The following is a 15,305-nucleotide window of genomic DNA, read 5'->3' on the forward strand; positions in this document are numbered from 1 at the left end:
GTTGACAGCCACCCCCTATGGCATCACCTGTGTTTCTGATATCGAGCCCCAGCCTCAGCCTCAAAGAATCAGGGCCAGGAGCAAGGAGTCATCTAACGTTCACTCACTCCACTCTCACCACCACACTGTCCTCCCACACCCTACTTCTTCAAGAAGCTCATTCAACTTTCAAAGTCCAAAAATGGTACAGCATTTTCTCTGTTATGTTGCCTCTATCACTTCAATGAAGATTTTAGAGAAAGAAGATGTAAAACATGAGGCCTTAACATGTTGTATTCATATGATAGCCTGTTTTATTAATTTTCCCTTTGCTTTCCTGACTATATTCTCTTTACTGGTTTCTCAACTGGAGTAATTCTCTATATAAGAAATTTCTAGATACAAATGTATTTTATGACAATCTTTTTTACTTACTTCAATCCATCTATAGCTTCAAATTTGAAATTTCTACATATAATACATTTTTTCATACTTTTATGTTTATTCAATACTTCATTTTAAAAGTCCTTATGGATTTCTAAGTGAAATCCTTAGTCATTTTGTTAGTTCATTGAATTGGCAATAGAAAATATTTTGGAATAGTGTGCTTTACAGCATGTATTTCAGTCTCCTTTTATACCTCTGTTCCTAGCTCCTGCTTTATTTTGCTTATCATTACAATTCTTATTTAAAGTACATAGTTTATATTCTTTAGCTTCTTCAGTCTCATTTCTATTTTCTCAGTTTGGAAATTTGCACATGGTTCTTCAAGCCAGGACCAGAATTTTGCTTTAAGCTATAAAATGCTTAAATCAAACTGTTTGGCTGCTGTTTATTCAGCTTCTACAGAAAGCAGCCTCTTGGCAAACAAATTTCAACAAAAAATTGGGTGCTTAATAGCAGTTTTCTCTCAAGGATGAGATAGTTAACATGTGGGAGACAGAACTGGGGGTAAATAAGTCACCTAGGTTAGACATTCAGGATGTCTGTACATCTGACAGACATCAGATCACAACCATCATTGTGGTTGTGACCACAACGAAAACTATATTCTCTTTCTAACCAGGCTGCACACACCTGCACAGGTGCTACTATGAGATGGCAGGTAGACCAATGACTGTTGGCAGCCACAGAGAGTGACTCCATGTCTTTCTCAGGAGCACAGAGGTCCATTTGCAGACCAGTCACTCACCTTTATCTCCTGTGTAATGAGCCCAATTCTCCCCAAATCTACACGCCAGCAGCTAATACCAATCACTTAAAAAAAAAAATCTAGTTCTAAAGTTAGTAGAAATTTTATGCTGGAGAGGGTGTGGAAAAAGGGAACTCTCTTGTATTGTTTGTGGAAATATAAATTGATATAACCATTATGGAGAACAGTATGGTGGTTCCTTAAAAAACTAAAATTAGAACTATCATATGATATAGCAATCCTACTACTAGTCATATACCCTGAGAAAACCATAATTCAGAAAGATACATGCATCCAAGGTTCATTGTAGCATTATTTACAATAGCCAGGACACGGAAGCAACCTAAATGTCCATCGACAGATGAATGGATAAAGAAGATGTGGTACATACACTAATATACAATGAAATATTACACAGTCACACATTTGTAGTGACGTGGATGAACTTAGAGTCTGTCATACAGTGTGAAGTCAGAAAGAGAAAATCAAATATTATGTATTAACACACATACATGGAATCTAGAAAAATGGTACTGATAAACCTATTTGCAGGGCAAGAACAGAGAAACAGTCGTAGAGAACAAACTTGTGGACACAGTGGAGGAAGGAGAGGGTAGGATGAATTGAGAAAGTCACATTGATATACATCTGTAAAATAGATAACTAGTGGGAAGCTGCTGTATAACACAGGGAGCTCAGCTCTGTGATCTGTGATGACCTAGAGGGATGGAATGGAGGTGGTGGAAGGCTCCAGAGAAAGGGGATACGTGTATACATAGAGCTGATTCACGGTGTTGTACAGCAGAAACTAACACAACATTATACTCCAATTAAAAACAGTTTATACAGAGTGAAGTAAGTCAGAAAGAAAAACACCAATACAGTATATTAACGCATATATATGGAATTTAGAAAGATGGTAATGATGACCCTATATGTGAGACAGCAGAAGAGACACAGATATAAAGAACAGACTTTTGGACTCTGTGGGGGAAGGCGAGGGTGGGATGATTTGAGAGAACAGCATTGAAACATACATATTACCATAGATCCAAGTTCGATGCATGAAACAGGGAACTCAAAGCTGGTGCACTGGGACAACCCTGAGGGATGGGATGGGGAGGGAGGTTCAGGATGGGGGACACATGTACATCCATGGCTGATTCATGTCAATGTATGGCAAAAACCACTACAATACTGTAATTAGCCTCCAATTAAAATAAATAAATTAATTAAAAAATGTTTATAGACATTTTAAAAATTTACACAAATTTTTATGCTTTCAAAGATTTCTGTCATTTCTCAGTTGAATCTTCATTTTGTCCACCTCACTGCAGTTTTAGGAAATGTTCAGCAGCTGGAGTAAACTGTGGCAGGAAAAGGGAACTATCTGCCAGGTACAAGACAGAGAGGAAGTCAGCACAAAGCACAGCCTGGGTTTTGGCCCCCCAAAGAGAGGAGGAGAGAGAGAGAGACTGATGGTCAGATAGATGACAGACTATCAGAGAGCTGGGAGACCAAGGGCTCGGGAAAATAGCTCCTCTCAACTCTCGTAGTGCCTGCAGTATCCTGCCAGGAACCTGTGTGTATGAGAGTAGTAAAGTTGCCAGGGGGGCTTCCCAGATGGTGCTGGTGATAAAGAACCCACCTGCTAATGCAGGAGATGTAAGAGTGGTGGGTTTGCTCTCTGGATCAGGAAGACCCCTGGAGAAGGAAATGGTAACCCATTACCATATTCTTGCCTGGAGAATCCGATGGACAGAGAAGCCTGGCGGGCAACAGTTCACAGGGCTGCAAAGAGTTAGACATGATGAAGTGACTTAGCACGAAGCTGTCAGGAGCGCTTTTCAACAATAAGACTTCCCAACTCTTCTGAAGAGAGGAGAGGAATCAGAGAAGCTTTTGCTGTTTCCAGACTCTGTTAATAACTTTAACTCATCTCAGATCTTTGGCTGTCCTGGATCCTCTTACTCCTGTTACTCTTACATCGCATCCATAATAACCCCAAAACCAATTTTGGTTGAAGTGAACTTGCCCAGTCCATATTTATACTACTTATAATTAAGGTTTGCCTTTTCAATATACTCCTGTTCTCTCTGTTATCTCCTTCCTATTTCCTCTTGCATCTCACTTCCTTTCAGGAAGGAACATACTGGCCCCATATAGTTAGGCCTGAGAGCCCTGAATGAAAATGTTTAGCTTGGAGGGAAGAGGCGAGGCAAGAAAGGAAGATACACAAGGACTCTCCAAAATTTTCTCTTTATCCTGCCATATGCAGTCACCTGCTGCTGCTGCTGCTGCTAAGTCACTTCAGTCGTGTCCGACTCTGTGTGACCCCATAGACGGAAGCCCACCAGGCTCCCCCGTCCCTGGGATTCTCCAGGCAAGAACACCGGCGTGGGTTGCCATTTCCTTCTCCAATGTGTGAAAGTGAAAAGTGAAAGTGAAGTCGCTCAGTTGTGTCCGACCCTTAGCGACCCCATGGACTGCAGCCCACCAGGCTCCTCCATCCATGGGATTTTCTAGGCGAGAGTACTGGAGTGGCTTGCCATTGCCTTCTCCGATGCAGTCACCTAGTGTGTACTAATTTAGTGAGTATTGAAGCAGGGCAATTTTAAGACTTTTATAGGACTTTGACACTTTTAATTTTGGAAACTCCATCACTCATCATGGCAAGCATATTAAAATTCACCCATGTTCCACATTACATATATGTATATTTTTTTTTGGTGCAGAAACCTTCAAGTAGATTTTATAATTTTGCCTTTGAATTTTATTTGGCTACTTGTAATGCATAGAACATACATTTGGCTGTGACTTCTCAACATACTCAGGAATCTGACCAAAAAATTATTACCAACAGCATAAAATTTTATGAATATTTAAATTTAGCAGTTAATGGAGTTGGCATGTGTTGTGTTTTACATATACTTAATTTAAATTGATTAATTTTATTTTTACCATTTAAAAAATTAGTTTTGAAACAATATTCATTTTTCAAGTCCTTGGACTTTTTCCAGTTCCCTGGAAAACTTGAAGACTTGGCACTGAGACCAATGAAGGAACTTCCTAGGAAGAAGCATAGGCAAGACAAAGGTGCTGGGAAAGGAAAGAGCTTGGCTTGGAGTAGAGAAGGAGTAAAGAAGGAAGGACGATGTGGTTGGGGTGGGATGAATGACAGGCAGGGAGACAGGAAAGGCTGACTAGGTCAGGTCACCCAGGGCCTACCGCAGAGCTCTGTGAACCACTGTCTGCAGAAAGTAACAATCTCAGCCTACTGAATTGCTTTTTCAACAAGCCAGAGGTACCTTGAATCCAGATCATGAAATGCAGACTTCTATTGTTAACTTGTTTAGTGGTAGGTTCTCTTATTTCTGAAATCTCACTTAGCTGCCTAGTTCTTAGGAAGATTTTTAGGAAAATCTAACTTTGGAGAAATAAATGACTCAAAAGTCAACTGTGTGGACATCAACAAGACGTGATGCTGGGAACATAGCCATTTTATTCATTCCTTTGGCATTCATTTCTAAGCTTTTGTTCTCCAATATATATCTTCAAGTGGCCCATCAGACTGTTTCTAGCAATATTCCAGTAAGTACATGTGGATGACACTACTGGCCTCTGAGCTTTTCTTATTACTTCATACCATCTATTCTCACACAGCAGCTATATTAAAAATATGATTACATCACCCCCTTGCTTCAAATTATTTACTGAATTCTCATAACCCATAACACACTGGGGCTTCCCAGGTGGTACCAGTGATAAAGAACCTGTCCACCAAAGCAGGAGGTGTAAGAGATGAAGGTTTGATCCCTGGGTTGGGAAGATCCCCTGGAGGAGTGTATGGCAACCCACTCCAATATTCTTCTCTGGAGAATCCCATGGACAGAGGAGCCTGGTGGCCTACAGTCCATGTGGTCATAAAGAATCAGACACGGCTGAAGCGACTTAGCACATAGCATGCATAATGCTCAGAATAAAATCCCAAACTTCTCTATTGCTCTCTGAGGCCCTAACATAATCTAGTTCCTTGCCCGCCTCAGGACCTTTGATCTTGCTGTTCTTTCTACCTGTCATGGTTTCCTTGTACACTTTCACTTCAGTATTTCTTTCTCATTATTCTGAGGTCTCTACATTCCCAAGAGGGCTTCCCTAAACATCTTACCTAAAATAGTCTCAGTTTCCACTTATGCTACCTAACAGTCCACTCCTTTATCCTCACAGCAATTGTCACTATCTGGAATATTATCACAAATTTTTTCATTATTGTTTTTCTCCTCTAGAAAATAAGCTCCACAAACAAAGGGCTTGTCTATCTTCATCTTCAGTACCAAGTACTATACCTACAGGACAAATAGTGCCTATAGTGCAATCAATAAACAGCTGAATATATGTTAGCCTATCAATGAATAAAAATTTCATGTAATGAAATCCTCATGAAGAAAAAACCTAGTAAATAGGATTTATTTTAGAAAGTCATTTATAAATCTATTTGGGAATGTATTCAATTACATTGCTTCCCTTGTGGCTCATCTGGTTAAGAATCTGCCTGCAATGTGGGAGACCTGGGTTCAATTCCTGGATTGGGAAGATCCCCAAGAGAAGGGAAAGGCTACCCACTTCAGTATTCTGGCCTGGAGACTTCCATGGACTGTATAGTCCATGGGGTTGCAAAGAGTTGGACACGACTGAGCAACTTTCAATTACATTATCAATTTTATAGAGGTATTTCCTAGGGCACTGAAGATACTTTTTTCACAGCTGTTGAAAATAATAGTGACTTTTCAGTTTGTCACTCAGTGTATTAACCTTATCTATCTGCTAACCTTCCTAATCACTTACTGTGAAATGGTAGTTGAAATGGCTCTTGGGAATGAGTTCACTACAACTGACTTTCTTCAGCAGCACAATTTGAGTTGATTTATTCTTTTTAATAGTCTTTGTAAAAAAATAATCCCAAGAATACTCTAGGATTACTAATAAACAATTTAAACTGACAAAATTTCTATATAAATTATAGGCTGATGTTCAATGAAAGAAAAATCCTAAAGATATTTACTTGGCTGTTATTTTTATTCTATAAGCAGATACATTTTATAAAGGGATAGCCATAAATTTGTTTTTCTTGTGAGCTAAGAGATGAAGGCTATCCAAAGTTTCAGAGGGGCACTAACCCAACTTCTCCTTTGTGAATGTTTACAAGTGACACATCCCTTATATTAGTATCAGGCAACCTCCTTTGCCTCATGACTATTTTCATGAGACCAGTCCAAAGGAATAAACATCAGCATGTAGGAAAGACTCTTGACTTTTAACGTCTGCAACACATAAACCCTATTTTGAAAAATTAACCAAAAGATAGCAGAAGAAAAGATTGAAGTGAAGTGAAAGTTGCTCAGTCATGTCCAGCTCTTTGTGACCCCATGGACTAGAGTCCATGGAATTCTCTAGGCCAGAATACTGGAGTGGGTAGCCTTTCCCTTCTCCAGGGGATCTTCCCCACCCAGGGATCGAACCCAGGTCTCCCACACTGCAGGCAGATTCTTTACCAGCTGAGCTATCAGGGAAGTCCTAGAAGAAAAGGTAGATCTCATTAAAAAATGTTTGGCCCACTTCTTGCTAAATGTATATATCAGGTGTGTGCAAGCATGAGCTCTGAAGGGATTTCTCCTGATCAATTAGGAAATCGTTTTATGTTATCCATCACTACACATTATTGTTGATACCTGATGATTCTTATAACTTAGAAGTACCTTGACAACTACTTTATAGCTCTTCTTATATAGCTTAAAATACATTTCACTCATTGTTCAGTTGTTATATTATTATGTAAAAATATATTATTGATTTTCTTCAATGTTAGTAGAGCTACAGTACTATTTCCTACCTCTTATTGGAAGTGAATTGTATTTAATTTGTATTATGAGATAAACAGGCTTTTAGGATCCTTTTGGGCTTCCCAAGCGGTGCAAGTGGTAAAGAATCTGCCTTTAATGCAGGAGACATAAGAGATGCAGGTTCTATCCCTGGGTTGGGAAGATACCCTGGAGGTGGACATGGCAACCCACTCCAGTATTCTTGCCTGGAGAATCCCATGGAGAGAGGTACCTGGCAGGCTACAGTCCATAGGGTCACACAGAGTTGGACACGACTGAAGCAACTTAGCATGCATGTACACACTTTTAGCCTGAACCTTAGGCAACTCTTGCTTCTTATAAAGTATCCAGCTTCCTTTTTGTTGTGCATGCTTATAGACGCCCCATGAGATATGAATATACATTTTTTTGAATGTCCTGACTTGCTTCCATTTGTCCACTCCCTCTGATTTGGGCCACCCATCCTGCAGCTGTTATCCTTCTTTTACAATCAGCTTCCGTACAACTCCAGGCTGACCATGTCACCTGGGGCTGGTTTTAAAAGGTTTCCAAAGTCTTCCCATCACAACATTACATACCACAAAAAACATCACCCTCTTTTTCCTCATGCCTTTTGTCATTCATAGCTAGTTTCATTTCTTGCATGTTTCTTTTATATTCTCTCTACTTTCACTACTTCCTTTAGGAAATTTCTCTTCTAAAAAGTGGTCCTACCATGACTGGAGCTAGTGATTCACTTGTATATGCAAAAAAAAAAAAAAGACACATTGAGTAATATTATATAACTTCTATTTCTACTGTCCATGAAAGTAACTAGCAGACACTTTCAACATTTCTACAACACATCTCTCTTATTTCTAAATCTTCTTTTAAAAGAATCTCCATTTCCTCAAGCATAATTAAAGAAAAAAATTAGTTTTTCTTAGTTCATCTTATCAATTTTTACTTTTTTCTAGTTTTATTAAGATATAATTGGCATACACCACTATATTAGGTGTATAAGATAAAAATTTGATATACGTATATGTTGCAAAATGATCACTGCGATTAGTTAACATCTATCACCTCACATAGTTACTAAATTATTTCTTGTGATGAGAACTTTTAAGATCTACTTGTTTAGCAAATTTCAAGGATAAAATACAGGATTGTTAACTATAGTCATGCTACACATTATATCCCCAGAACTTTATCTTGTAAGTGAAAAGGTTGTGCCTTTTGATAACTCAACCCATTTTGCCCACCCCTTTCTCCCCACCTTTGGAAAACACCAATCTGTTCTCTGTATCTGCAAGTTTGGATTTTTTTCAAGGTCCATCCATGTTGTCACAAATGGTAGAATTTCCTTATTTTTTATGGCTGAAAACATTCCATTGTATGTACCACATTTTCTTTATCATACATTCACACACTGATGGACACTTTCATTGTTTCCATGTCTGGACTGTTGTAAATAAGGCTGTCACAAACATGGGCAGTAAAAATATATTTTTAAGACAATGATTTCATTTTTTTCAGACATATACCCAGAAGTAAAATTGTTGGATAGTATGGAATTTATTTTTAATCTTTTGAGAAACCTCTATATAGTTTTTCATAGTAGATACACTAGTTTACATTCCCAAGAACAATGCATTGAATATCCTTTCTCCACATCCTTGGTAATACTTGTTAGTTCCTATTTTCAATAATAGCCACTCTAATATGTGTGAGGTGACATCTCCTTGTGGTTTTGATTTGTCATTTCCTTGATGATTAGTGATGTTGAGCATCTTTTCATGTACCTGAGAGAGTAATTCCTAGGCAGATTGATAAGAAGTCCAGGGTCCCCAAGGAGGAAAAGGGGTCTGGGGTTCTCAAAGTGGAGATTGGGGGTCTGGAATTCTCAAGGAGGATAAAAGTACAAACTTTTTTCCCTCTGCATTGCTTAGTCTTAGTCAATTATACAACTCAGTTTAAACTCTGTCAGTTCAGTTCAGTTCAGTTGCTCAGTCGCGTCCGACTGTTTGCGACCCCATGAACCACAGCATGCCAGGCCTCCCTGTCCATACCAACTCCCAGAGTCCATCCAAACCATATCCATTGAGTTGGTGGTGCCGTTCAACCATCTCAACCTCTGTTGTCCCTTTCTCCTCCTGCCCTCAATCTTTCCCAGCACCAGGGTTTTTCAAATGAATCAGCTCTTCGCATAAGAAGGCCAAAGTACTGGAGTTTCAGCTTCAACATCAGTCCTTCCAATGAACACCCAGGACTGATCTCCTTTAGGATGGACTGGTTGGATCTCCTTGCAGTCCAAGGGACTCTCAAGAGTCTTCTCCAGCACCACAGTTCAAAAGCATTGCAATACTTTGGTGCTCTGCTTTCTTTATAGTCCAACTCCCACATCTATACATGACTACTGGAAAAAACATAGCCTTAACTAGACAGAGTTTGAGTGAACTCTGGGAGTTGGTGATGCACAGGGAGGCCTGGCGTGCTGTGATTCATGGGGTCGCGGAGAGTCGGACACGACTGAGCAACTGAACTGAACTGAACTAGACAGACCTTTGTTAACAAAATGATGTCTCTGCTTTTTAATATGCTATCTAGGTTGGTCATAACTTTCCTTCCAAGGAGTAAGCATCTTTTAATTTCATGGCTGCAATCAGCATCTGCAGTGATTTTGGAGCACCCAAAAATAAAGTCTGACACTGTTTCCACTGTTTCCCCATCTATTTCCCATCAAGTGATGGGACCAGATGCCATGATCTTAGTTTTCTGAATGTTGAGCTTCAAGCCAACCTTTTCACTCTCCTCTTTCACTTTCATCAAGAGGCTTTTGAGTTCCTCTTCACTTTCTGCCATAAGGGTGGTGTCATCTGCATATCTGAGGTTATTGATATTTCTCCTGGCAATCTTGATTCCAGCTTGTGCTTCTTCCAGCCCAGCGTTCCTCATGATGGACTCTGCATAGAAGTTAAATAAGCAAGGTGACAGCTTTGACGTACTCCTTTTCCTATTTGGAACCAGTATGTTGTTCCATGTCCAGTTCTGACTGTTGCTTCCTGACCTGCATATAGGTTTCTCAAGAGGCAGGTCAGGTGGTCTGGTATTCCCATCTCTTTCAGAATGTTCCACAGTTTATTGTGATCCACACAGTCAAAGGCTTTGGCTTAGTCAATGAAGCAGAAATGGATGGTTTTCTGGAACTCTCTTGCTTTCTCCATGATCCAGCGGATGTTGGCAATTTGATCTCTGGTGCCTCGGCCTTTTCTAAAACCTGCTTGAACATCTGGGAGTTCACGGTTCACATATTGCTGAAGCCTGGCTTGGAGAATTTTGAGCATGACTTTACTAGCGTGTGAGATGAGTGCAATTGTGCGGTAGTTTGAGCATTTTTTGGCATTGCCTTTCTTTGGGATTGGAATGAAGACTGACCTTTTCATATAGACTGATATTCTACATGAATCCAATATTGAAAGTACAGAACTGAGTCCATTCCTATCATTGTATAGCTGTTGATTTTTCCCTTCATGTCTGTTAATATTTGTTTTATATATTTAGCTGCTCCTATGTTGGGGTGCATAAATATTTACAAATGTTTATAGTCTTGTTGGGTTAGTAACTTTATCATTATGTAACACCTAGCTTTATCTTTTATTAGAGTCTTTGCTTTAAGTCTATTTTGTCTGATACAAGTATAGCTACTCCTGCTTTCTTCTGGCTTCTGTTTGTATGAAATATCTTTTCCCATCCTTTTGAGTTTGTATGCCACCTTAAAGCTGAAGTGAGACTCTTGGAGGCAGTATATAGTTGGGTCTTGTTTCTTTTAATCCATTCAGCCACTCTGGCTTTTGATTGGAGAATTCAGTCCATTTCATTCAAAATAATTTTTGAAAGGTTTGGACTTACTAAAACTTACTATTGTCATTGTGTTAATTGTTTTCTGGTTGTAATTTCTTTCTTTTGTAATTTTGTAATTCATTTCTTCCTTTCTTCTCTTGCTCTTTTTCTTCATGATTTGATGATTTTCTGTAGTGATATGCTTAGGTTCCATTCTCTTTATCTTTTGTGTATCTATTCCAGGTTTTTACTTTGTAGCTAACATGTGGTTTATACAAAATACCTTATATATATAACTGTCTATTTTAAGTTGATAACAACTTAAGTCAAATGAATATTAAAGCTCCACATTTTTTACTTCCCCCACCATGTTTCATGTTTTGGGGTCATAATTTACATATTTTTTATCTTGTCTGTTAACTAATTATTGTAATTATAATTATTTTTACTACTTTTGTCTTCTAACCTTTATACTAGATTTATAAGTGATTTACCTACAACCACTACAACATAAGGCTTCCCAGGTGGCTAAAGAACCAACCCTCCAAGGCAGGAGACATAAGAGACATGGGTTTGATCCTTGGATCAGGAAGATCCCCTGGAGGAAGGCATGGCAACCCACTCCAGTATTCTTGCCTAGAGAATCCCATAGACAGAGGAGCCTGGTGAGCTATGGTCCATAGTTGTCACAAAGAGTTGGACACAACTTAAATGACTTAGCAAGCAAGCAAACACTACAACATGAGAATGTTTTGAATTTAACTATATATTTACTTTTACCAGTGAGATTTATTTTATTACATGTTTTCCTGTTATCAGAGCAATTTTGTTTCAGCTTGAAGACGCTCCTTTAACACATTTCTTGTAAAGCCCATCTAGTTGTGCTGAACTCCTTTAGTCTTTGGTTGTCTGGAAAACTCTTTATGTCTTCTACTAAAACCAACTGACAATTCTAATATGCTATAATGACCATCCTCTCACAGTTTTACACATTTTGAAACTAAAACTCTACATTAAAAAAAAATAAAACTCTGCATAATAAACAAGCAATTCCTTCCCACCTGTATACTTAGCTAGTCTACTAGAAAAGACAGAGGAATATAAATGTGCCTTGGTATTATCTCTAATAGTATCGGTCAATTCACCTTTAATAAATATCAATTAAAATAATTCCCTTAGTGATTTTAAAATACATGGAAAGAGCTTTAAAGACTATCTTTAGAACATAAAGCAGACAGAGGTTCTGATTTCAGAGACTATGCATGGAAGAAAGGAAAGTACTACAAATAATTAAAAGCAATTCATTTCCACATGGAAAAACGTGCTCTAATATGACATATTGTAAAGTGATTTATAGCATATTGACTGTAGTTCTTCTAATGAAAAAGCAATTGTCCAGGTTTTCCCTGGAGAACACTCTCAGTAACAGGAATCCATGCCCATGAAAAGTCATAAGTCAGAAAATGAGAACCAAATGAACTCACAGCTGGGAAAAGCCAACAATAATTAATTTAACACCAGTCATTTGTGGCAAACATGTATACATTTCAAAATTTCCCTTGAGAGAAGCAAGGTCACTGAAGGCCAGAGGCCACATATTCAAACATGTTCAAAAAAGTTTTACTTAACATGCTCCAAAGGTTTTACATTAAAAAAGAAAAAAACAGACTTGTCTTAAGACTAGGGAGTTACATTAAGTAGTTGGTCAATATCATCATTTGAATTTTAATATTGTAATAAGTGTTTCTGAAAAACATCACTGAAATGAGTTCACACTGAACTTGAACAATATATTCCTCAACAGCAGCAGAGAGAAAACGGTGTCATTAAAAGGGGCTTTATTCTGATTCATTGGCTAAGAAAATGGGAACAGTTTGAAACCTTCCATGTTGTTTCATTTTAATGAGTAGAGAGCATTTTTCATGTCCTTATTAAAGCGGTTAATGTGTTTCTCTAGTCTCATTATCACCACCAGAGTATACTCTATGTTGTTTCATAACCAGGACAACTCCTTTTTGTTTCAGAGAAGATCAGAAAGTCAAATCTGATTGCTCACATGTGGCTGTTAATAAAATTCCTATGGCGTTGCTCAAGGTGCCCATGGGGATTGTACAATTATTTATATTTTCTTATGGCTTTCTATAATTACTGTGATTGTACTTTCACAAAGTAAATGTATCTCCACCAATTAAAGCAGTGGTGGGTTAAGAATATTCATCAGGCTTGTGTGAAAGAATATTGTTCTTAGGGTTTTGATCAAAGCACAGAAATTAAACTGCTGTTATCATGCATTCAACCCAAGTGTTAAATTAAAATGCTCAGCAACTTTGGAGTTTATTTGAGCAGATGTGAACTATTTATGAAAAAATAAACATGATACAGGACTTGCATTCATGATATGATTCTTTGTTGTATTAAAAGTGCTGGAAAGAAAAACTGCTACACAAACTTGGGGGATACAGTTTATGATATAAGATCAACTTAGATTAATTAATTCAGGTTAATTCAGGTTAATTCAGGTCAATTTAAAATTTCAGAATCATAAAATTCCAAGAACTCTCATTTTGTTTTACATCTTTGTATCTTATTTGCGTCACCCCTTTATTTTCTTTGAAGACTCTGGGACTAAAAAAAGGACATGCACAAAAACAAGCATCTGAGGCTATCAACTAGAAACTACAGAATATAACCTTTTATATTTTGTCATATAGAAATTTCATTTTATCTAGTTGGACAGTGCTCACAGCAAAAGTGATCAGCTATACTTCCATTCCATTAGCTGTCATTTTGATGCTAGAATTTTAGCCTGCTGTGTGAGATGTGACTGTCTATGCACAGTTCCCATCAAAGGTAATTTTATGTGCAATGGTGTGTAAAATTTACCTCTAATTATGATAAGGTCACTGATGGGTCATTTATGATATGCTCTCTGGAGACAATTGCAGTGAATGGCTTTTGGTGAGATTCATCTGGAGAAATTAAATTGGTCTGACCATGACTCAAGAGAAAGTAAAAGACTCAGAAAATTATTCTTCAATCATGCTTAAAGTTCTAAGGACACCCAGAGAGGGGTAGTATGCACAAGGATGAAGGCTGTGAGTTTTGAGATTTTACAGACCTGAGTTTTAATGTAGCATCTCTAAGCCTGGAAACTCCTACCTGATCGGGCTTCTGCACATCTCTTGGCTTCCATTTCTGACATTTGCTCCCTCATCCCTGAGGCTCCAGCACCACTGGCATACTTCCTGATATTTGAACATGCCACAGTCGCTCATGCTATGAGAGTCTTTGCACTACAAAGGTTCCTGCAGCTGAATGCTCTTCCTTCAGGTCTTCAAGTTCCTGGAACTTCCAGTTCCTTTACTTCCCAATTGGTGGAATGCATTGTAGCCACTCTGAATTACCCAAACATAGCCACCTCCTGACTCTAGTTAATCACTATTGTGTCATCCTACCGATGTTTCTGAAGTACTAATCACAGTCTTAAATTATTAATTTACTGCTTAATGTATAATTAAGTTTGCATATGATCATAGGGAGAAACAAATCTAAGAATGAACGGTATCTTGACTAACAGATTCTACAGTCTTGAAACTCCACTGACATTAGCTATACAAGTCACTGGTCCAATCTTGATAAAAGTAATTAGCCTTCAATTAAAATAAATTAATTTTAAAACAAAGGAGATCTTAGTAAACAAATCAGGGGTGGAAAAACTTCTTGGACTTTATGTAAGACAGCATGAAAATAAAACATCTCATGAGAAATTTTATTAAAATAGTCATTAAAGTGATTTCAATTTTCACTGTGATCATGATGGACCTCCTTGAAGGGAGAATATGTTAGTCATTTTAGATATTAACACTTGGTGAAGAGTGTTTTTATGTGTAATGGTGCGAAAGTAAAAATTCAAGATTAATAAATACAGTAAGATTTATCTTTATTTAAATCTATCAGTATTTTGTTTTCAGTCTTCTTTCCCAAGATAACTTACTTATAGACATAATAGTGACTTTTCAAACGGTTCATGTTCAATTAACACAAAAGACTACGTGCTAGATGGATTGGAAGGTCATCTTTGTGTTTCAATCCTTAATGCAAAATGTAGCAACAAGAACAAAGATGAAATCCTTACCAAAGGGTCCAGTCATGGCCACAGTACGGCTGAACATTTCCAAGGTAGAATCCCAGAGACTGAGTGACCTCCACAAGATTGGTAAAATCAAGACTAATGCTGTTGAAAAGTACAGATGTCATGATAATCTCATCAATAGCCCATACATCCTCTCCCTGGGAAGAATGGTATGGTTGCCACCATCTGAACTGAATTCCAAACTGTCTTGCATCATCTGGTAATTCTACGGAGATTATTCTAAAGCAGAAAACAGAAGTAAAAATTTGCATTATTTTGGTGTCCTAAAATACAAACATTT

The 15,305-nt window shown here is 37.9% G+C and overlaps 1 protein-coding gene across 1 annotated transcript in view; it reads right to left on the reverse strand.

Moving 5' to 3' along the window:
* The window catches only part of RELN (reelin), a 593,433-nt gene that overhangs the window by 176,330 nt on the left and 401,798 nt on the right, over positions 1 to 15,305 (reverse strand). The window contains exon 20 of the mRNA XM_055420724.2: positions 15,008 to 15,244. Within this exon, the coding sequence (XP_055276699.2) occupies positions 15,008 to 15,244 (237 nt within the window). The remainder of the gene's footprint in view (positions 1 to 15,007; positions 15,245 to 15,305) is intronic.

This window comes from Moschus berezovskii, chromosome 3 (genome assembly GCF_049115385.1).
Source record: "Moschus berezovskii isolate FMDL1 chromosome 3, NW_MosBer_1.0, whole genome shotgun sequence".
In the NCBI taxonomy this organism is placed as follows: domain Eukaryota; kingdom Metazoa; phylum Chordata; class Mammalia; order Artiodactyla; family Moschidae; genus Moschus; species Moschus berezovskii.